A 22,764-nucleotide genomic window follows, 5' to 3' on the forward strand; every position below is an offset into this window, starting at 1 on the left:
TTTAAGGTACACAGTTTAATGAGTTCTGATGTGCATACACACTCCATAAGGTCATCACCACAGTTGAGACGGTGAACGTATCCATTCCACCCAAAAGTTTCCACATGAGCCTTTGTAATCCCTCCCTCTGCACTCGGCCCCACCCCCACAGTACCCAGGCAACCATTTACCTTCTTTCACTTACAGTAGATTAGTTTGCACTTTCTAGAATTTATATAAATGGAATGTTATCGTATGTTCTCTTTTTTCATCTGGCTTCTTGCATTCAGTATAATTTTTTTATTGAGATGAAATTCACATAACATAAAATAAACCATCTTAAAGTGAACAATTCCGTGGCATTTAATGCAGTCGCAATGTTGTATGACCACCACCTCTATCTAGTTCTAAAACATTTTCATCACTTCCAAATAAAACTCTGTACCCATTAAGAGGTTGCTCTCCATTCCCCCATCCCCCAACCCCTGGAAACCACCAATTATGTCTCTATGGATTTACTTATTCTGAATATTTCATATAAATGAATCATACAATATGTGACTTTTTGTGTCTGGCTTCTTCCACTCCTAGGTATATACTCAAAAAAATTGAAAGCTCTTACTCAAACAAATACATGTACACATGTTATAGCAGCACTATTCACAATAGCCAAAACGTGGAAATGGCCCAAATGTCTATCAATGGGTCAATGGATAAACAAATTCTGGTATAAACATACATTGGAATATTATTCAATCACAAAAAAGAATGATGTACGGATACATGCTACAACATGGATGAACCTCATAAATACGCTAGGCAGAATCATTTTGAAGTTCATATTCAAATTTTTGCATGTATCAATAGCTCATTCCTATTTATGGCTGAGTAATATTTCATGGTGTGGTTATATCACAGTTTGGTTGCATTGTTTCCCAGTTTGGGGCTATTACAAATAACGCTACTATTAACATTCATATGTCTTCATGTGTCTTTATTTGGACATATGCCTCATATGCCTTTATTTCTGGGAAAGCTATTGCAAAACATCTATTTAACAAAGGACTTGCAACTAGAATATACAAAGTGCTTACAACTCAATAAGAAGACAATAAAAAAATGGGCAAAATATTTGAACAGGCACTTCACCAACGAAGATACACGGATGGTGAATAAGCACATGGAAAGATGCTCGATAGCATTAGTCACTAGAAGAATACAAAATAAAACTACAATGAAAAAAATACAATGAGATACCACCACGGAACTCTTAGAATGGCTAAAAGGGAAAAGATTGACTATACCAAGTATTGGCAAGTATGTGGAGAAACTGGAACCTCTCACACACTGCTGGTGGGGAATGTAAAATGGCACAACCCCTCTGGAAAACAGTCTGGCAGTTTCTTAAAACCTTAAGCATATGCCTACCATGTGACTCAACAATTCCATTTCTATATTACTTCAATTAAAGTGAGGTCAAGTGGAATTATCTTGAAAGATTTTGGCCTGACAACTGATGTTATTGATGAAGGTGAGTGCATTCTCAGCTCAAACCACTGTGGGTGTACGTTGCTTGGTGGCTTCTAGGAAAGACGGCTTTCTCCACAGTGCTGTAAACGCTAAGATGTTAGTCCTGCCGCTGCAGTGTTGGACTTTTATCCTTCCCTGTTTCTTCTTCCTGTATGGTGAAAAGATTGAAAACCATGCCTCATTTTACTTAGGAGGAGATTGAAGGCAAGAAAGAGGAAGTAAATTGTTCAGATCAGAGTGAAACAATGTCTGGTCTAGAATCTCAGCCTCTTTACTAAAAGCTCACAATTTCCAGGTATTACAGCTCCCCTTCTCCTTACACACTAGGAATATTTTTTTTCCAAAACGGAACTCCAAGTCAAAGGACTTGGAAGGTTTAGTGTGAGATTGACTTCCAAAGGATTAATCTATCCACCGTGCCTCCAGCGCTGGAGGATATTGACCGGAGTCAATGCCAGTAGTTGTATTCGATTTTTACTTGTTTTTGTTCCTTTGGTGAGTACAGAAAGGTCGATAGAGATATTTAAGTGTAACTTTTCATCACACGCTCCGGATCCCCTCCTCTTTATAACATAAGGTCCTATACTGTAATCTGAATGTGAACTGTTTTGCCATACGAGTAATTTTTCTTTGCTGGAGAAAACTGGGTGCTTGGCAGATGAGACTGGAAATGTATCATTCAGATGACTCGACCGTGTTCGGGGAGCTTTGGTGCAGCGGGACAGAGTGCACGTTGCTGGGAAGGCTTGGGCTCCCGGATGCTGCCACCATTTCCTGACTCTGTGACTCAAGGGCTCATTCTCCCTTGTCAGGGCTGTTTCCCACTTCATGAGGTGGGTTAATAGCATCAGCTCTGAGGGATGAGCCACCTGAGTGGAAGGGCTTTGCATAATGGGAAGCGCAGGGCAGGTGGAGAAGCTCGACCCAAGTGTAATCTGTGTCGAAAAGGGAGGATTCTCTGGAAGTGGTGTGTACAAGGAAATAAAAGGGTCTTATTGGTGGAGACTGGGATGTTCACATGGTCACTTATTAATTAGCCAATAACGCGACAAACTGACATTACGAACCTCTGGATGTGACGCACTAGAAAAGACGCAACATCACCCAGGTAGAATATTGTCATCAACAACTAAAATGACTCTCATCCTGCAGAAACAGACAAACCCAGGTTGTAGAGACCCAGAGGCGATGTACTTGTTCCTCCCAGCATTCAGGGTGTCTCGGGGCAAAGAAAGTGTCTTTGTTGGAAATAAACATGGAAGAAGCCCCACGCAAGCGCTAGAGGGTCTGCTTTGTCCTCTATAGGTAAATATCGCAGCACATTCTGGCATGACCCAGGCTTCTCATACCTGCTGAACCCATTGGCCAGTTCTGAAGGAGAAAGCAGAATGAGTCGGCCAAAGTGTGGACTGAGGGGCCCAGAACTGATTTTAGCTCAGCCAGAGCCTGAAACAGAGGTCTTGGCAAGCTCCTTTCCCTCTTTTAGTTTCTGGATCCTTTTCTACAAGAGGCACAAGGAATAGTTGCAATTGTCGCTCCTAACAGGGAGAGGAAAGGAATGGGAAGGGAAGGGAAGGAAAAGGAAGGGTAGGGAAAAGAAAAGAACCAGTACTGGTAATGCTACAAGTGGATGTCTTGGAGCACTTAGCACAAGAAGAATCTCTGTCTCAGGTTCTTCTTCTAGGACATCCATCCCAAGGAAAGCACTTCCTGGCTGTGTGTATTAAAAATTCTAGTAGTTGAAACAGATATATTATCAAACTAAATTTCTGTGGTTTAACATAATAGATGTTTATTTCTCATTTGTATCACATTTACTTAATGGAGTATTTGAGGAAGGAGGTGGCACTCCTGCTTTGTAACCACTCAGGTTCAAAAGTGACACCAGTCATTTCTGCCCACGTTCCATTGGTGGGAACTAGTCACATGGTTCACTTAGAGGCAAGGGAGGCTGGGAAATGTAATTCCTGGCTAGGCAGTTGCCACTTAGTAACATCTTTACACCCTGAAGGGAGCATGGATCTTTGGTGGGCAGTTATCTCTGCCACATTGTGTGACCTTGGGCAAGTTATTTAACTCCTTTGGGGCTCAGTTTCTTTAACTATAAAATCAAGCTATTAATAGAATCTCCCTCAGGGTATGAGTCATGAGTCTATGAGTTGAAACAAAAAGTGCTTGGACTAGGGTTGGAACAGAGTAAAGGCTCCTAATATTAACTATTTTTATCATTTGTTGAGAACCTACTTTGGGTTATATACAGACATTAATCTTCACCACAACCCATGAGGTGCAGGTAATCATTACAACTACTTTACAGAAGAGGAAAGTTCAGAGAGGGGAAGTAAATGACCCAAGGCTACACAATCAGGGAGCAACGGAATCCGGTCTGGTAGCAAACAGTTTTACACACCAAGGACTGTCAGACCTTTTGCTAAACAGCCCCACATCCAGACTTTGCATTAGTCACTTGAAATACACCGGACTCCCAGAAAGATTGCCTTAATAACCCGACTTAGCCCTACATTGCTGGGCCGCTGCCAGCCTTTCCTCCCTCATCTTCTATCACTCTCCCTCTTACCCACCATAGTCTAGCCATTTGCTTTCTTTCTAACCTTCATATAAGCCAAGCTTGATGCCACCTCAGGGCCTTTGTACCTGCTTTTACCTCTGCCTGGAATGCTCTTCCTGCCTGTCTTTCCACGGCAAGCTTTTTCTTTTCATTCTGCTTTCAGCTCAAATGTCACCTCCTCAGGGAGGCCCTCCCTGATCCCAGCTCAGTCACTCACTTTCACATCACCTGGTTTTCACTCTCTGCCCAGCACCCAGCACCATTTGTGGGTTTTTTTTGGTGCTCATGTATTTGTTTAGTGTCTGTCTCTCTCACTAGACTGTGAGTTCAACAAAAGCCATGGCTTCATTCTTATTGGTCTTCCTGATTCCCCAGAAATTAGGACAGTACCAGACACAGACTCCAGCCTGGTAAATATTTGTTGACTAAAATCAGACATTTAATTGACGGCCTAGGATCTTATGTGCTTCTTTGCCCACCCTTCCTTCTCTTCTTCCAGGGACATTGCTTCAGGCCACACACAACTCCAGAGGGCGCCATTCACACAGCAACAATGTGGATCACTGGGGAGGGAGTGATGTTTCTTTAGTGCACAACCTATACAAATGTGGTGATGGCACTGTTGCATCCTTCCTCCCTCCCTCCCTCCCTCCTCTCCCTCCTTTCCTTCCGTCCTTCAATAAATATTTATTGAGCACCTATGCTATTCCATGTTAGTAGTGGAGACACAGTGGGAGATGAGAGGAACGTGCCTCTGTCCATGGAGCAAATTTTAAACTTGCAAATGCGAAGAAAAATACAATGTATAAAGATGTTGAAATAAACATATAATTGCAAGTTTCATGTTCATTTCTCTTTGTCCTCTACTATTGTTCTCACTCTTTTTCTCCCTTTCCCCTCTCTTTCTCACACACCCACATCTGGCCTCTGCAGCCACCGACAGACACCCCTGATTCTTCCCTGTCTCCCTCCTACCCAGCATGCTAGAGCTGGTTTGTGCAGGTTTGCAAAAGCCGATTGTTAAATATTTAGGAATTTTGCGAGCTGGTTGTTAAATGATTGGTAGCTTAAAATCAGACATGGTAGGAGTATTTACACCATAGAAATAGGCCGATGTTACGAAGCAGGGTTTGTTGATGCTGTTTTTCTGAAAAGCTGGTCTTCTAGCACACCACTGTTCCATCTATTTCTGGCAAAGACACTGTGCTTTGCCCAGGAATATCCGAATTCTTTGACAGAGAGTCAGTCTCTACCCCTCCCCGCACCCCACCATTCCTCAGCTCCCTCCTGGGTGGCGGGGAGATGGAGATTCCAGGGCCTGTGTTGTGCTGGGAGGGGAGAGAACAGTAGAAGAAGAGAAAGCATGAGGGAAGTAAGTGAAAAAGAGAATAAGAAGGACGGCAGTATACAAAGGAAAGAGAAAGAAAAGGGAAGTGGGAGGGGGGCAGAGGTTAGGATAGGGAGAGCGTAAGGACCAGCCAAGACTCACCTCACAGTGTCTTCACAGGCACTTGGGCCATTTCCTCACTTGGGGCCAGAAGGTGGCCAAGTTGCTATAAGGTGAGGAAACGGCCTTCACAAACTGCCCTGAAACAGGATGTGCGTGGGGACCCACACAGCTGGGCTCTGGAGGAAAGAGGGCTGGGGATCTGGACCAGTGAGGTCTAGGAGCCAGGATGCCTCAATCTCTAACTGTGGAGGGGCTGGGGGCCCAGACTCCTGGGTCTGGGGAAAGAGGGAGGACCCAGACTCCCCCTCGACCTCACTCACCAACCCTCCAGCCCCCACCCTTCCCCACCCCTGCTGCCTTTAAGGTGTTGAGACTCAGAGGGAGGCCCAGGCCCCATTTAGCAAGTCCCTGCCCTCCCCACCCCTTTCCTGGACTGCCTTGAGTGAGGCGAGATATAAAAAGGAGGAAAGAGCAGGAGGGAGGGTTCCGGCTGCCCTGATCATGAGCCCTGCCCTGCTGCTGGCCCTCCTGGGCATCACCGTGCCCCGTGAGTGAGGACCCCAGACGGGAGGGGAGTCCCCTGGAGGATGCGCTAAGACTGATTGGCTCTTCCCATCTCAGGAGTGCAGGCCCTGACCTGCTACGGGGGGACACTGGTGTCCGTGAGGAGTGCATCAGAACTTCCCCTCCAGTGGACGACTAGCCAGGAGCACTGTGAGGATGGCTGGAGCTGCCAGGAGGTTCTGATGCTGATGGAGAACGGTAAGGAGGGCCCGTGGGCCCCCGCCTGCCTCCCACCCTCCCCTGTGCAGAGACGCTCCCAGCGCCCCCGGTCCTACCGGCATTCTGTGTACAAACTCGAAAGCCTGCTCCCCCCAGGACCAGGAGCTGTCCCCTCCTCAGCTGCCCAGGGGGCCTCCTCTGCAGCCTCTCACCCCAGAGCACGAGGCACATCCGCCCCCTGGTCATGACCTCACCCCGGCCTGTCTCTCTCTCTCGGTCCAGGACCCCACGTGTACGTGGTGCTCATCAAGGGCTGCACCCAGGCGGCCGATCACGAGGCCCTCGTCACCCAGCACAGGGCAGGCCCCGGCCTGTCCATCGCCTCCTACACCCGGGTGTGCCGGGAGAACCTGTGCAACCATCTCTCCACCAGCCTCCCTCTCTGGGCCCCGCCCCTACCCACAGGTGCCGGAGGGAGAGGAGGAGGGTGGTTGGGAGGAGGGAAGCCACGGGGCTGAGGGGCTGGGGTGAGCACACAGGGGATGCTCCTTTAGAATCCCTCCCTGCCCACCTTCCCCAGCACCCCCTCCCCGAGCACAGCTTCTTCCAACAGTCCTGGAGCAGAAAACTGGACCGATTTTCCCACGTTCGACCACCCACCTCCGGCTCTGGCTCTGGCCCTGACCTGGCGCCGGCTCCTTCTTTCCATCCCATTGGATTTGGTTCACGCGTGTTCTAGTGAGGGTTCTGGCATCTCCTCCTCCTAAGTGAAATTGGCCTGTGACTTCCCACTGTCTTTTTCTGTCTGAGACCATAAATCGGGTTTGGGGCTGTGTTTTGCGTTTCTCTACTCTTTGGCATCTTTTGTGGACACGGGCGTCTTGTCTTCTTGGGCTGTTTAGTGGAACTTGTGGATGAAGCCACTGGGTCCTCCCCGGGCACCCCTCCCCGACTTGTACCACCTCCTGTGCTCAGTCCCGGGCGCTCCTTCCCAGATCTCATGTTCCCTCCCCACCTTGCTCTCTCTCTAGCTCATGTTCCAAATGCCCTGCACCCCAGGCCTTCATGAGAAGAACTCGAGGAGGGCACATTTGGGGGAGACTAGGGAATTGATTCTTGGGGACCAGCAAAATGGGGGAGGGGGTGGAGGGAAGGCACGTGGTCTGAATTCAGAGCCCTCTCAGTCCTCCCTCCATTTCCCTGTCATCTCCCCAGCCCTGGGGTCTGTGCGGTGTCCAGTCTGCTTGTCTGCCGAAAGCTGTGGGTCTGCAGCAGAGCTGACCTGTCCCGCCGAGAGCTCACACTGCTACAGTGGGGTCCTCCTGCTCAGTGCTGGTGAGCCGGACCAAGATCTGAGTCTCTGGGGAGGAAAGGGAGCTGAGGTCTGGGACCCGGAGGAGGGTGGGCCTGGCTTCCCAGAGCTGCGCCTCCCCCCATGAGGGTTGGATGGTCCCAGCAGCAGTGTCTCTCTCTCTCCCCTTCTCTCACTTTCCACAGGGAGCCTCACCACCCATCTAAAAGTCCAGGGGTGCATGTCCCAAGCAGGCTGCAACCTGCTTAATGGGACTCAGGAAATCGGGCCCATCAATCTGCGGGAGACCTGTGATCCTAAAGGTGAGTGTCATACCCACAAGACCAAACGCCCTGTGCCGCGGCCTCGGGGCATGATGACCCTGTGAAAGGCGGACATCCAAACACATCCCACCAAAGCCAGCATCACGTCATTCAGATATTTATTACTCACTCAGGCAGGTGTGACGTCAGGGATTCTCCCAGTAGGCGCTTCAGGTGAGGGTGCCAGTAAGATGTCCAGCTCAAGGGGAGACAGAGGGTGCGTGGTCCAGGGGACATTCCTATAGGACAGGAATCCACTGGTGGGTGTTTTAAACGATGCTGGGCCTGGCCAAGTTAGGGCAGCCTGCAGGTGGCAGAGGAGCAGGGCAGCAGGGAGGAAGGTCAGAGGGGCAGGGAGGGTGGGCTGCCTCATGTGCCACTCTATCCATTGGCTGCAGAAGTGAGTGCAGGGGTGCCTGCTGGTTTCCTTGCTGGGAGTGACTGGCTGCTTCCAATTCTACTTCTCCACACCCCTGATCTTGGGTAACCCTGGGTCTTCCACTTCCCCTTGACCACCCTTCACCCATCCCCCACCCATGGTACTGGAGCACCCCAGCAGACATGCTGCAGAGAAAAAAGATCAGGGAGGATATCAAGGGTGCTTCCGGTGTGACAGGGGAAGTAAGAGCCAAACGGGGACACGGAGAGGGTCCCCACTTCCCCATGGTAACCCAGCCAAACTGGGACACCGGTGGATGAGAGTGGCCTAGAGTGTCTTGATGTGAAGCACCTGCCATGGCGAGGTGGGGAGTGGGGTGAGGAGGGGAGAGGGGCGAAGAGGGGAGTGGGGTCTTAGGAAAGTGGGAGAAGGGTCTTCCCTGTCCGAGCTTCAGGGAGAGAGTTGAGTGAGTTCAGCAAACGTTCCTCTTGCTTGGATCTCTGGCTGGACGGGGAGCCTTGAGGACAGGGCCTAGATGTCACTGACACCAGGCTTCCGGCCTCGGGCAGCACAAGGGCTGGCTGAGGATGGGCACCCAGGATGCGTTTGCTGACGTGAGTTTGTACAGGATTCCAAGGGCTCCTGTGGAGACCCCAGAGGACTCAGACCCTGGCCCTGCCCTAAAGGGCTTCCAGGACCGGGAAGGGAGACATCGCAGACACAGATGGTCACAGGGCTGTCATGGAAGTGGGTCTGGGGGGCCTCAGAGGAGGATGATACTAATGTCCTGGGAGGGGCGAATCAGGGAGGGCTTCACAGAGGAAGTGACCTACGAGCCGGGTCTTAAAGATGAGCTGCAGTTTATTCACAGAAGAGGAAAAGGACACGAACAGGCAGAGGAAACAGCATGGACAAAGGCTTGGAGGTGGGGGCAGCCCGCTGGTTTCAAGAGGGGTCCCTCGGCTCTGCCTGAGGAGGGGCTCATCGAGAGGATGGGGTGCAGCTGGGGGTGGTGGGCGATCACAAGTTTTCCAGGTGGACAAGGTGAGTGTGGGCCATGAAGGGAGAGCCGTCCCAAGCAGAAGGAACAGCGGGTGCCAGGCCAAGGAGGCAGCAAATGCCCTGCTGTGTCTTGGGGACGGATATTGTTGGGGGAGCCGAGAGGTAGGCGGGGGGTCCTGGTGGTGGGTCAGGTGTCTGCCCAGCCAGACTGAGGGGCTGGCCTTTCTGCTGAGGGTAGGGGAGCTGTGGAAGGGTGTTGAGCAGAGAAGGACAGTCTGAATCTTTCCTTTTCATTAATGCTGGTTTACTCATCGGGCCTTCATCTCTGGGACTAGGTAACATTCATAATCCAGAAGGCGTTTCCGAAACAGATCAGATGCATGCCACACACACCACGCACCATAACGCACACAACACACAATACACGCGGGAGACACAAACACACACACTGTGCCAAGTACACACCACACGTCACATACCGCACACAGGCCTCCTTAAACCTCACACGTCCCGCACACACCACAGACTTCACACACTACACATAGCACATGCCACGCCCAGCACACAGACCGCATATCACATGCCACGGACAGCACACAGACCGCATATCACATGCCACGCCCAGCACACAGACCGCATATCACATGCCACGCCCAGCACACAGACCGCATATCACATGCCACGGACAGCACACAGACCGCATATCACATGCCACGGACAGCACACAGACCGCATATCACATGCCACGCCCAGCACACAGACCGCATATCACATGCCACGCCCAGCACACAGACCGCATATCACATGCCACGGACAGCACACAGACCGCATATCACATGCCACGCCCAGCACACAGACCGCATATCACATGCCACGGACAGCACACAGACCGCATATCACATGCCACGCCCAGCACACAGACCGCATATCACATGCCACGCCCAGCACACAGACCGCATATCACATGCCACGCCCAGCACACAGACCGCATATCACATGCCACGGACAGCACACAGACCGCATATCACATGCCACGCCCAGCACACAGACCGCATATCACATGCCACGCCCAGCACACAGACCGCATATCACATGCCACGCCCAGCACACAGACCGCATATCACATGCCACGGACAGCACACAGACCGCATATCACATGCCACGGACAGCACACACAAAACACAGGTACACGGGACACACCACGCCACACCCATGCAACAAACATACACCACGTACCTCACCAACACACTGTATCACTGTACACACACGCCACACACCACACACCATACACATTTCACACATTCGCATACTACCCCACACACCCCACATACCCACTACACATCCACACACATCCCACATATGCACGCTCCCAAACCACACACGTCACATAAAACACAGCCATTAGGCCACAAATGGATATCCCTAATATATGTCCATATTCTGTTGGCTTTCAGCATCAGAGCCAGATATTGGGCGGTGCATTTGCCTTCCCTGGTTAAGTTCAGTTCGGTAGTTTAGCAAATATCTATTGAGCATCGGCAAGGCCAGGCATGAGAAGATGGGGTACAGCAAGATGTCAGGGAGTAAGTGGAGGTGCGGAGCGGGGGCCGGGGTGCCAGGAGGAAATGAGGCAATCCAGGTGAGGCAAGCTCGTTGGGAGGCTTAAACGGGTTAATCCGTGGAAACTAGTCATGGCAGTCGGGCACCTCAGTAAGTGTTCAGTGCACACGAAGCATTTGAGTATTTTTGTTTGGAACACAGGGTTTCTCAGTTAAAAGAAATATGTGGTGTCAGGCTACCCTCCTCATTTTCCAGATAAGGAGCCCGAGGCCCAGAGAGGGAAGTAGAGATTGGCTCAGGCTAAGGAAGAGCCATCCATCTCTCTCACACCCAAAGGGAGGAACAGCTGTCCCCAAGGGGGGTTGGGAAAAGTCCCTGCGATGTTCCAGCAAAACAGGGTAAAAAATGGGGGTGGGGCTCGGACTTCCTGTGTCCCTTCTAATCTGAGGTCGAGGGACCCAGTGGCTAGGTGGCTTGGAGGGTGAGTCAAGAATGTGATCATCTTCCCAAGCGCAGGACCAGGCAGGTCCCTGAATCACACAGACCCTGGTAATTCTTTCTCCGCAGCTATTCTGACCTGTCATCGGGGGAACATGTTTCGGACTTCTCAAGACCTGACTCAGAAACCTGTCACATGGTCCGCGAATAGGGAGCAGCTGTGTAATCTTGGGGAGGTGTGTCAGGAGACGCTTCTGCTCATAGATGTAGGTGTGTGGGCTGCGCAAGACGGCAAGACCGCCGCACGGGGTCCTGCGTCTCCCTGCCCTGGATTCTGTGCCCTGAACTTCCTGCCAGGTTCCCCTCATGCTTGCAGTTCTAAACCCAATTCTCCCTCTTTCTGCGCCTTGGTTTCCCCTTCTGAAAACTGGGGGCGAGGTGATGGCAATAATAGTACCTACCCTGCTGGGTAGTTGCTAGGCTGTATCCGGTACTCCAGGCAAAGGGCTGAGAGAGCTGGCACAGAGTAACCTCAGTGACTTCACTCAAGGTCTAATGAGCTGCCCGTTGTGTGCCAGGCACTATTTTAGGTGCTGTAGATCCCATCGCATCTGCCTTCTTGCAACTTTACGTGCCAGTGGGGAAGCAGAAAAAAAAAAAAAGAGTAAGAGATGCGTATGAAGATAAGAGCTATGGAAAGAAATCCAGCAGGGAAAGGAGATCGGGAGAGTGATGTAAAGGTTGTAATTTGCTCTCTGGGGATGCTCTAGTGAGAAGGTGACATTTGAGCAAGAACTGAGAGGTGGCAGAGCTGGAGGAGGACCCAGGCTCTGGCCCCAGTCTTCCCCGCGCCCTCACCAGGACCTGTGCCCCTGTCATCAGAGGACCCACATCCCCCCTCTGCCTGCTGTGTACCGAGGAACCCCTGGCTCTGCCGCCCTCGGAGTCTCCCCTCCCTCCACCCAGCTTTCACTCTGTCACCCCTCAGGAATCAGATCACTCCTGATGGGGAGCAAAGGCTGCAGCAAGGCCAGGACACAGGATTCCCAGGCTATCTCCATACACTCGGGGCCCCCCGGAGTGTTCGTCGCCTCCTTTGCCCGGTTCTGCTCTTCCGACAAGTGCAACTCGGCTACCAGCAGCAGCGTCCTGTTGGACTCCCTCCCTCATCCAGGTGTGGGACCCCGGTGGGCTGGGTGGGACCAGGGGTAGGGAGAGATGGGGCCCCAGAGATACACCCTGGGGCTCAAGGAGGGTGGCTACAGCTAAGAGCAGAGCTGTGTGCCCCCAACCTTCTCTCTGCTCCCCAGCTCCCCCTGCCCCGGGAGACCTGCAATGTCCCACCTGTCTGTCCATCTTTGGATCCTGCACACAAAACTCTGATATTGTGAGGTGTCCTAAGGGCACCAGTCATTGCTACAAGGGTCACATTGCTCTCAGGGGAGGTGAGTGCTGAAGGTCAGGTCCCAAGGATGAAGGGGCTGGGGGCCTGAATTCACTGGTCCTGAGGTGGGAGGCTGCTTGAGATCCTGGCTTATGCATTTGAGGGTGGACAGGGCTGGGGACCCAGATTTTCTAGGTCGGAGGGAGGAGGGGACTGAGAGCCTGGTCTCTTGGTCTGAGGGCGGAGGGGAGGGTCTAGGATTCCTAGGGTTTAGGAATTTAAGCTGAGGAAATCTGAGCCCTCTCTGACTCGATCTTCACTCTCCAGGTGGGCTGACCTCCCCAGTGAACATCCAGGGCTGCTTGGCCCAACCTTCCAGCTCCTTGTTGAACGGTACCAAGAATATTGGGGTCTTTTCCGTGATTGAAGACCATGATAAAGCTATAGTAATTGAGGACCATGATAAAGCTATAGTGCCCAATGGAGCTGCCCCTGCCCCCGACCTGGCTTGGGTGGGAGGGCTGGGACTATCCCTAGCCCTTTGGTGTGGGGCGCCCTCCCTGCTGATTCCATTTCCCCATGATTCTTAGCCCCTGCTGACCCCCTAGCCCCAACCCTCCCTCTGACCTCATAACTAAACAGCCTTGGACACTGAATTATTTCCCAGTCCTCTACACGAGTTATCACCCACACACACCCCCCGCCCCCACATACTGTATGACCTGACGACAGGGCCTCGGAGCAGCTGAGCTTGCCCTGCGGGAGGGTGGACATTCAGGCAGTGGCCCCGTGTGTGCGATAATAAAGACATTGTCCTTTCCCCCAAATGCTGGGGTTTCTCTACGTGAGGGGAGGGTAGGACTCCCAGAGATCTGGCATGAGGGAGGAGAGGAATCCGGATTCACCATCTCAGACTGTCCTTTACTGATCTGGTCCGCATCCCCATTGGACCCCAATGGGTGGCAGCAGAGCCTTCAGGTTGCTGCAAGCAAAAGTATTTGGGCATCACCATGACTTGGGAGGTGAAGGTGCACCGGGACCAATGAGGCTTCTATCCCAGTAGCCAGGGCCTCAGCACCAACAGCGGGCTCACCCCACTTGAATAACTTAAGGGTTTGTGTGAAGCAGAGAAACAAGAGGGTTTGCACAGTTTCCTGAGGCTGATATCATTGGGGCTGTTATCATCCTAGGCCTGAAACACTGAGGAGAAGTCATTACCATTACTAGAATCTGGAGGGGGTGGTGTTTAGAGAACGCTGCCTGACAGGATCTCTGATCCCAGGCTGAAAACCCATCCAGCCCACAGCGACACTACAGGGAGGGAGCTGGGGAATTAATACCCCAACCTCACTCAATGTCCTCCCTCTGGTCTCCTGTTGGGTCTCCCCATTGACTGAACCCAGCTGGAAGGCAAGAGATCCCATTGACGGTCCCCACAGCACAGGGCAGGGGGAGAAAGGGAGAGAGTGAATTTGAAGAAGGAAACAGAAAGTGTCCAGCAGTCACCCTTTTCCTTTGTCCGGATGAAAATCAGAGTGCTCAATACAGAAGACACAATTCCCACCCGTTACTTAATCATAGAACCATATTGTGCTAATGACAATGGGTCACACACCCACAGCATTAGACAACCAGTTCTTCATGTACCACAGTGAGAGGAAGATGGGGAAAAACAGCCTATGACGAAGATGAAAAGGTCCTGACTGTGTAGCTGGTGGTGATCAGAGCTGCCCTCTCCTACCATCCATTCTGTGTTCTCTTACCACCTGCCAACACCTCCTCTGGACAACTGGTGTGACACAAATCTTCATTCTTTTTTTTTTTTTTTTCAAATCTTCATTCTTAAGGGAAGTAAGTGTTCAATGGTCTTGTCTTTATTGGCTCTTGGCCACTTTCTGCTGAACAGGGCCACTGGCCAAGGAGATATTACCCCCAACGCATCCCCTGGCTTCCAAACATGGTCCTCCTTGATCCAGCAACCCAGCCTCCCTCTGGTGGTCAGGTTCCCTCTGGCCATCAGCAGAGTGGCCCTAGTCTCTGCTTGTTGTTTCAGCAGCACGAGGAGCACAGAATGGCAAGGGGGCAGTCCTGGCTTCCAGTTGATTAGAGCTCTGATGGGGTCCCTCACCCACACCAAGCCCGAGGTCACAGAGACCAGGAGCAAAAATTCCTTAAGCGGGTTGTTAGGTGTACTAGTGGGAGGGGACACTCCCTTATCCTCCCCTGATTCATGGACCCCTGCATTCTGGCTCTGGGGGAGGTGACACGATGGACTGGCCACCGGTTCAAGACATACAGCATCTCCTGTTGGGCGGCAGGGTACCTTCTCTCACCCGGTGCCCTCATCAACCATCACGGCCATTCCACCCTTCCGATAGGTCAGCTGTCTCTGTGTAGTGGGGCACCTGGAAGATCAGTGAGCTCCATGGATGGGAGTTAATTGCCTCACTTCCTTTGCCTTAAAATATGTCCTCTAGCTGGAAGCAATACTTCATGGGATACTGTAGCAATAGAACAGACATCCTCTAAGTTCCCAAATGGCAGGGCTGACAGAAGCATTGAGTCCGAGGAAGGCAAATCAGAACCCACAGTGTGTATTTATCCCTGTGGGGGGGAAGCTCAGTCCCCTCGAGGGTGGGGTGTGTCCTGGGTAGTCCTGCTGTAGAAAGACGCCATAACAGGCTTAGAGTTGGCCTCTGCCTCTGTTGGTTTGGGCACTGAGTACAGTCAACAGCCAGGTCACCTTGGGGAGAGTTAACCCATTTGTTGTTACCATGTGGAGCCTCCACCGCCCACGTGGCCACTTTGCACGTGGGCCCCGTGTGCAAGCACTGATGCGAGAGAAGCCGCCTGACACTGTCCACAGGATACCAAGGGTACCCATGCTCAGGGCACGGGTTCTGGTGGGCATTCGTGTGGGACGTGAACATCTTCACACTCTGTGCCCATCCCCAGAGGACCTTACACATATCCCCCCGTCTTCATTCGATACCTTTCTTCTCACCAAGTCCTTGACCAAGTGGCTCACCAGGGGTCCATGTAGAAGTGGACCTGAGGACCCCTCTCCCTCCCACAAAGTGGACCCCTGAAGTTTTGCCGCCTGAAGGATTTCCCTACATCACTCCTTCAGGACCACACGTGCGAGTGCTAACACAGCAGCTACCCACCTCTGCCTGGTGCCAGCCCACGCTCCAGATCTGTGCATACACCTAGTCTGTGCCTTCAGTCCCCCTGTAAACAGATCCCAGGGAATCCTCATGAGCTCATAAGTGTGGGTGGAGGAAGAGGCAGGAGGAGCGGGTGCCCTGGGTGCCTGAGCCACCTGCTGGGGCGTCTACCTGTGCCCTGATCTCATGCACCCCTTCTCCATGGATGGCAGACGCTGCTGTGTGTGCCCAACGTCATGGTTCGGTAGCTTGACTGCAGCCAGTGTGTGATGTGCAGTTCAGGTCACAATGCTCTTGGTGTCCCATGGTCAGGTATTCAAACTTTACTGGGCCCCAGTAATAAGCCAGGAGCTGTTTCCCAGATGGAGGATAGTTATTTGCAGAAGAAGACATACCTTTGCTCCAAAACCCCAAGGTTCTGCACTATGATTACCCTATTATCTCTTTATGTCACAGAAACTTTCAGGGACCTTGGGTCTCTTGGGTCAGATGACCCGAGGTTCAGAGCAGCTAGGTTTCCAGTCTGAACCTGCATCAGAGCCCTTTCCTGCTCTAGGATCCACTCAAAACTGGCAGTCTTATGGGTTCCCTCACAAATGAGTAGGAGTAGTATGTCAAAATGTGCTACATCCCCCCAGCCAACTCCTAAAGGACTGATCTCTTTTGTAAAGGGAGCCACACAAGGTGTAGCAAATTGTCTCTCAGTTTAGAAGGAATATTGAGACCTGCCCCAGACCTATAGTCCCCTAGGACTTACACCAGCGTGATGGGGTGGGGAGTAGATGATGCACAGTTTATCCTCCACCCTGTGGCCACAGGGCATCTTCTGTCTCAGAGGTTCTTCTGCCACCACAGCGCTCTTGATGTCCCCTCCTCTGTGTATTTCTTAATGCCTTCCCACGGGATAGGATAAGGAGGCTGCACAAGATGGACTTTTTCCAGCTTCCCCTGGTCCCCAAACTTGGGACTCTGTTTCTCTCCAATACGCTGGAGAAGTTCTAGCACTGAGTCCAGAGAGTAACTCACTAACCTAGCAGGCTCAAAATGATATTCCCAGATGCTTGAACCAACACCTTCAATCCTGTATCCCATGTGAAAAAATTTGGCCCCATGAAGCCTTTCTCTTGGTTCTATTTGGTCTCACACCCTTAGAATCTGTATCAGCCAGGGTCCAGGCAGCCATCAGGAACCACACACCAATTTTAAAGGGGAAAGTATTTTGGTTTTGGTTTTTGGTTTTTGGGTGTTTTGTTTGGCCACGTGGCATGCGGGATCTTAGTTCCCCGACCAGGGATCGAACCCAGTTAATATAAAGAATCATTAGTGAATTCCCTGGCGGCCCAGTGGTCAGGGGGTCAGGACTCCGTGCTTCCACTGCAGGGGGCACTGGGTTCAGTCCCCAGTCGGGGAACTAAGATCCCGCGGCGCGACCGAAAAAAAAAAAAACAAGAAAGAAAGAAAATCATTAACTAGTAACTGGGGATGAGGATTAAGAGGGGATGGGTTACTAAGGGGTAAAGAAGGGTAAAGAGAACTTTAAAAGATAAGAGAATAGCAAGCAGATCTAGGGAGCAACCTCTATACCTGGGGCTGGAAGACAAGCTCTTCCTCCTGCAGTGTCCGTTTAGCACCCTCTACTGGCAAAGCCTAACATTGTGCCAGGGAGACGATGAAAAATGCTTGCAAGATCCAGCAGGGCAATGAAGAGTGGATCTGGAGCTGAGAGGCAATAAATGGATAACTGGCACAGAGTCTGTTCATACACATGCACCAGGACTCCTGCCACTGCAGACTGGCGAGGTCCTGTAACGCTCTCAGTGTGTGGCATGCATGCCCATGCCGGACCAAGCCCCGTGCTTCTCTGGACTACATTGGAAATTCACTCTTGTGGGTCTGGAGGAGAAGCAGTCCCCTGTAAGGGGACTCTGTCCCATGTATGAGGGTCACACGCTCTTCTCCCCCAGTGCCTTTTTTCCTTAGTACAAAGTGGCAGGGTTGAACATTTACCTGGCAGTGCAACTCTGTAACACTTTCACTCAGACTTTGGGCTTCGTCCTCAGCCATATGTGCCCTGTGACTACAGGAAACAAGGGACGCTCTGCTAAGGGAGCTTTCTGATTGTCCATCACATTTCCGTTTGGACAGTCTCACCTTTCAGTTGCTCCTTTTCCCCACGTTTGCTCTCTAGGGTCATCCGTAGAAACCAGCTGACGCCACAATCAACCGAGGCACCACTGCTGCCGTAGTAACAAAGTGCCACACCCACATCGACTCCCAGTACCTTGCTTTCCACCTGCACTTCTTTCACTGTTACCACCAGTGATAATCTTGTAACAGGGAAGAGCCAATTTTGACTCCAAGTTAGATCTGTTTCTTTGACTTTAGCCTTTGCTTTTCCTTGCTTTTGTTATTATAATCATACATAATGGCCTGCCTCAGGGAACCCTACCCACCTGTAAATGGCTGCCAGAAAGAAGAAATTAACACATCCCCTCCCCAAGGATAGCCATTCCAGGAGATGTTTTGCAAGACTGATGGCCCTTTTTACTTTATTTCCTCCCCGCCTCTCCCTCTCTATTCTGCCTTTTCACTTTACTTCCCTCTTTGATTCTATAAAAGAAACTGGCATCCATGATCTCGGGGAGGCAGCAGTGAGTGGTGGTGTGAAGCGAGATCTTAATTCCCTGACCAGATATTGAACCTGGGCCCAGCAGTGAAAGCCCAGAATCCTAACCACTAGGCCACCAGGGAACTCCCTCATGTACTTTAAACATATCACTGTGACAACATATAACAAAGAGTCAGGACCACCATGACCATTGCACAGGTCATGTTGTGCATTGCACAAATGCTCTACATCTAGGGGGTGCCATGCACTTCATAGATGTATAACTGGTATGAAAAGGCTCAATACTGAAACATGGGGAGAGAGCTCCCTTCTACATAAATCTACACTTGAACACAAGGCCATGCACACTCCTGGTGTGCTGGTAAACGTTGAACAACTGCTTCCCTGAAGGGAGAAATAAAAGCTATGATCTGTAGCATTTGCCAATGCCCATAGTATAAATACTCCCACTGTGGCTGATTTCAAGCTACCACGATGTCCCTGTCCCATGGAGTTGGGAAGAAATGCCCATGCACAACCATTATTTCTACTATACAAATACAATATCTATAAATAGCCTCAAGAACATAGGTAATAGTGAAATGTAGAAAGATAATTTAGGAAGTGATGATTTTTGAGTATTTGTTACCTTTGTTTTAATATAATTTAGTTGTAAGTTGACATGATTTAATTTTTAATAGTGGCTGTGTTTAGCAACTGGCTTGCAAAATTCCTGAAAATGTCAACATTGGCTCTCATGAACTGGGTGGAGTTAGTCCCAGCACAGCACTGCGCACACCGCCGAGAGAGCCAGGGAGTATGCACACGTGGGCTTGGCCATACCCTGCCCTGAGAGCCCTCAAGGGTCCCCTGAGCTCTCGATTCTTAAAGAATAGATTCTTATCCTCCCTTCCAGCTCTGAACCTGTCAGGGTGCCCTCACCTCTGGGTGTGTGAGTAGGGGACCAAGTTTGGTCACTGCCAAAAGCATGTGCACCTCAGTATCCAAGGTGTGTGGTGTGTGAGCATTGACGCCATCGGCACTGTGGGTCTCCCTATTATGGCTCGAGAAGTCACCCAAGATGACCAACACTTACAATTCCCAAGATACAAGAAGGCTGGATTCTCCTGGTGGAAGAACAGTGGTAAAAGAAAAAGCAATGGGTGCAGGCCACTGAAAGCTAATACAAAATAAGAAACTGGAGCCAGGTATACAAAAGACAAAATTTTCCTATGATGTGCACCAGCCAGTGACCAATCAGATGAGACAACTGTAAAACTCAGGTGACCAGAGGCATATATTTGGTCTGACTTTTTGTACCTTTTTTTTTTGGCCAAACGGGCGAGGCTTGCGGGATCTTAGTTCCCCCTCCAGGGATCAAACCCAGGTCCTCAGCAGTGAAAGCACCTAGCCCTAACCACTGGACCACCAGGGAATCCCCTGTACCTCTTAAAAACTTTCCAATGAGAAAGATTAATTAGGAAACTCAAATTTACGTTATGACCCCAGCCAAGAACCAATTGGTAATTTTTAATGCCAAATTTAGGCTTAAATTGAATAGAAGCGCCTACTTGTACTTCCTTTTAAACCATTCTATTTGACTTCTACCCAACCTGTCCAATAGCTCGGCCTCGCTAGCAAGAATAACATTCAGTGGTCACACCTCACGCCTGAGATTTTTCTTTAACACTACTTTCCGCAGGTCTAGCCACGAATGGGTACTTGGGTTTGCGACAACATATTATGTTAGTTATCTACTGATGCCTTCCAAACCATCCCAAATGGTCACTTAAAACAACAGCCATTTGATCTGTTCACAATTCTATGGGTCATCAAGTAGACTGGGCTCAGCGTGTGGTTCTTCTGCTGGTCTCACTTGGAGATGCTCATGTGTCTGCATTTGTCTGACAATTTGATTGAGGCTGGAGGGTCTAAGATGGCATCACTCACACGTCTGACAGTTGGTGCTGGTTGTGAGCTGGGCCTCTCTATGTGGTTTCTCATGCTCAATGTTAATCCCGGTTTCTTTAAGTGATGGTCTCCAGGCAGCAAAATAGGGGAAACCCCAATGTGCAAGTGCTTCGTGTTTGCTAATGTCCCATTGGCCAAAACAAGTCACATGGCCACACCTAGCTTTAAGGGATGGAGAAACAAGACTCTGCCTTTGGATGGGAAGAGCAGCAAAGACACATTACAAAGGGATGGGAGGAATTTGTAGCCATTAAACAACCTACCCCATACACTAACTATAACAGATTTTCAGAGGAAGAGGTGGTCCTATTTTCTGTAGCTGTCTCTTGACACAGAGGCCTGGCATTTTGTAGAATTCTCTTCGGCTCCCTGAGTTTCAGGGACCTGAGAACACTTCACTCAGTCAAAGAACCTCTGACCACTTTGGGATCTTAATTACTTGAGGGCAAAGGTGAATGAATTCATTGACTCCCCTTTCACCTCTTTGTCATTGTCACTATTAAGAATCTCTACTGAGTTACTGATGGCTTTAAAAACTGAACCCAAAGAAAGATTTACTTTATTTACATCAATAATTAACATTTTAAACCCACACTAACTCTCGTTAAAATGCCCGCTTAGGGTTACTTTATTTAGAGGTGGGTTAGGGCCATCTTCACAATGTCAAAAATTAATTTAAAACACACAAATAAAAATGCCATGTCTCCCTGACCAGGGCTAAGTGAGCAGATACAGGCAATTTAGAATAGAGAAAAAAACCCTTTATTTAAGCTTGTGAGTTTGCGTGCAAACAAACTTAAAATAACCTTCCAGGGGGCTATATATGGGACAGTATCCAAAGCTCACACAGAAAGAGAAAACATTCCAATTTCAATAAGTCAGGCAGAGAGACCTTGTTGAACACATAGGACATTCAGTGGAGACCCCAGAAAAGTTATAATTTATGAGTAGAGCTAAACCAGCCCTAGAGTAAAGTCTATTCTATACCCATGTTAAGAAAGCTTAACTATTCTATATTATTCTCTATTCTATACTCTTAAATATTCCTATATATTAGCAATGAACAACTGGAAAGTGAAATATTTAAAAATACCACTTGCAAAGGCATCTACACACATAAAATATCAAATAATAAATTTAACAAAATATGTGGAAGACTTTTACACTAAAATCTAGTGAGTATAGCTAACAGAAGTGAAAGAAGTCTTAAATAAGTGGAAAGAGATATCATGTTCATGGATTGGAGGACTCAATATTGTGAATATATCAATTCTGCCACATTGATGTACACATTCAATGCAATTCAAATCAATTAAAATAAAATTCCAATTCCAATAAAAAGTTTAGCAAGCCTTTTGCAGTGGCTGACAAGCTGATTCTAAAATTTATAATGAAGTGAAAAGGCCCTATAATAGCTAAGACAGTTTTACAAAAGTAGAAGAAAGTTGGAGGATTTACACTATCTGATTTTAAGGCTACTACAAAAATACAGTGATCTGGGACTTCCCTGGTGGCTCAGGGGTTAAGAATCTGCCGGCCAGTGCAGGGGACACGGGTTCGAGCCCTGGTCCGGGAAGATCCCACATGCCGCGGAGCAACTAAGCCCGTGCGCCACAACTACTGAGCCCACGTGCCACAACTACTGAAGCCCGCATGCCCTAGAGCCCACGCTCCGCAACAAGAGAAGCCACCACAATGAGAAGCATGCACACTGCAACAAAATGTAGCCCCTGCTCACCGCAACTAGAGAAAGCCCGGGCGCAGCAACAAAGACCGAACACAGCCAAAAATAAACAAAGAAATTAACTAATTAATTTTAAAAAATACAGTGATCAACAGAGTGTGGTATTATCTAGATGTATATGTTAAATAGAACAGAGTAGAGTCCAGAAATGTATATGCATATGATCAACTGATTTTCAACTAAGGGTATGAAAGTAATTTAATGAGAAAGGACAATCTTTTCTACAAAGGATTCTAGAACTGGTGGATTTAGGGAGAAAATGGACCTCAATCCTTATCTCACACCATTCACAAAAATGAACTCAAAATGGATCATAAACCTAAATGCAAAGGCAAAATGATAAATCTTCTAGAAAAAAACATAGCAAAAAAATTTTTTGTGACCTTAGGGTAAATGAAATTTTTATATTGAACACCAAAAAACATGAATCATGAAAAAAACTGATAAATTGGGCTTTCTCAAAATGAAAAACTTCTTCTCTTCAAAAGATACCATTTTCTTAACAGTAAAAAGACAAGTCCCAGACTGAAAGAAAATACTTGCAACACATATATTGAAAACATGAAGCACTCTTATAATGCAATAATAAGATGGCAAATAACCCAGTTTTTTTTTTTAACACCTTTATTGGAGTATAATTGCTTTA

The 22,764-nt window shown here is 49.4% G+C and overlaps 1 protein-coding gene and 1 long non-coding RNA gene across 2 annotated transcripts; one reads left to right on the top strand and one right to left on the bottom strand.

Annotated features, from left to right (window-relative positions):
* Positions 1–5,776, bottom strand: LOC309617425. Its single transcript, XR_014237999.1, has 2 exons — positions 2,577–5,776; positions 1–1,657 (listed from the first exon to the last, which is right to left on the bottom strand). It is a non-coding gene; the product is annotated as an uncharacterized lncRNA (long non-coding RNA).
* A 184-nt stretch (positions 5,777–5,960) lies between these two features.
* CD177 (CD177 molecule) lies at positions 5,961–13,236 on the top strand (the record flags this gene model as incomplete). Its single annotated transcript, XM_082370197.1, has 10 exons — positions 5,961–6,075; positions 6,150–6,290; positions 6,534–6,716; positions 7,467–7,586; positions 7,749–7,865; positions 11,374–11,514; positions 12,233–12,418; positions 12,555–12,689; positions 12,956–13,140; positions 13,219–13,236. The coding sequence occupies exons 1-10, from the start codon at positions 6,030–6,032 to the stop codon at positions 13,234–13,236; spliced, it is 1,272 nt and encodes a 423-aa protein (XP_082226323.1). The 5' UTR covers positions 5,961–6,029.
* Between the last annotated feature and the right edge of the window lie 9,528 nt (positions 13,237–22,764).

This window comes from Balaenoptera borealis (assembly GCF_965194805.1).
Source record: "Balaenoptera borealis genome assembly, chromosome: 19".
Classification (NCBI taxonomy): Eukaryota; Metazoa; Chordata; class Mammalia; order Artiodactyla; family Balaenopteridae; genus Balaenoptera; species Balaenoptera borealis.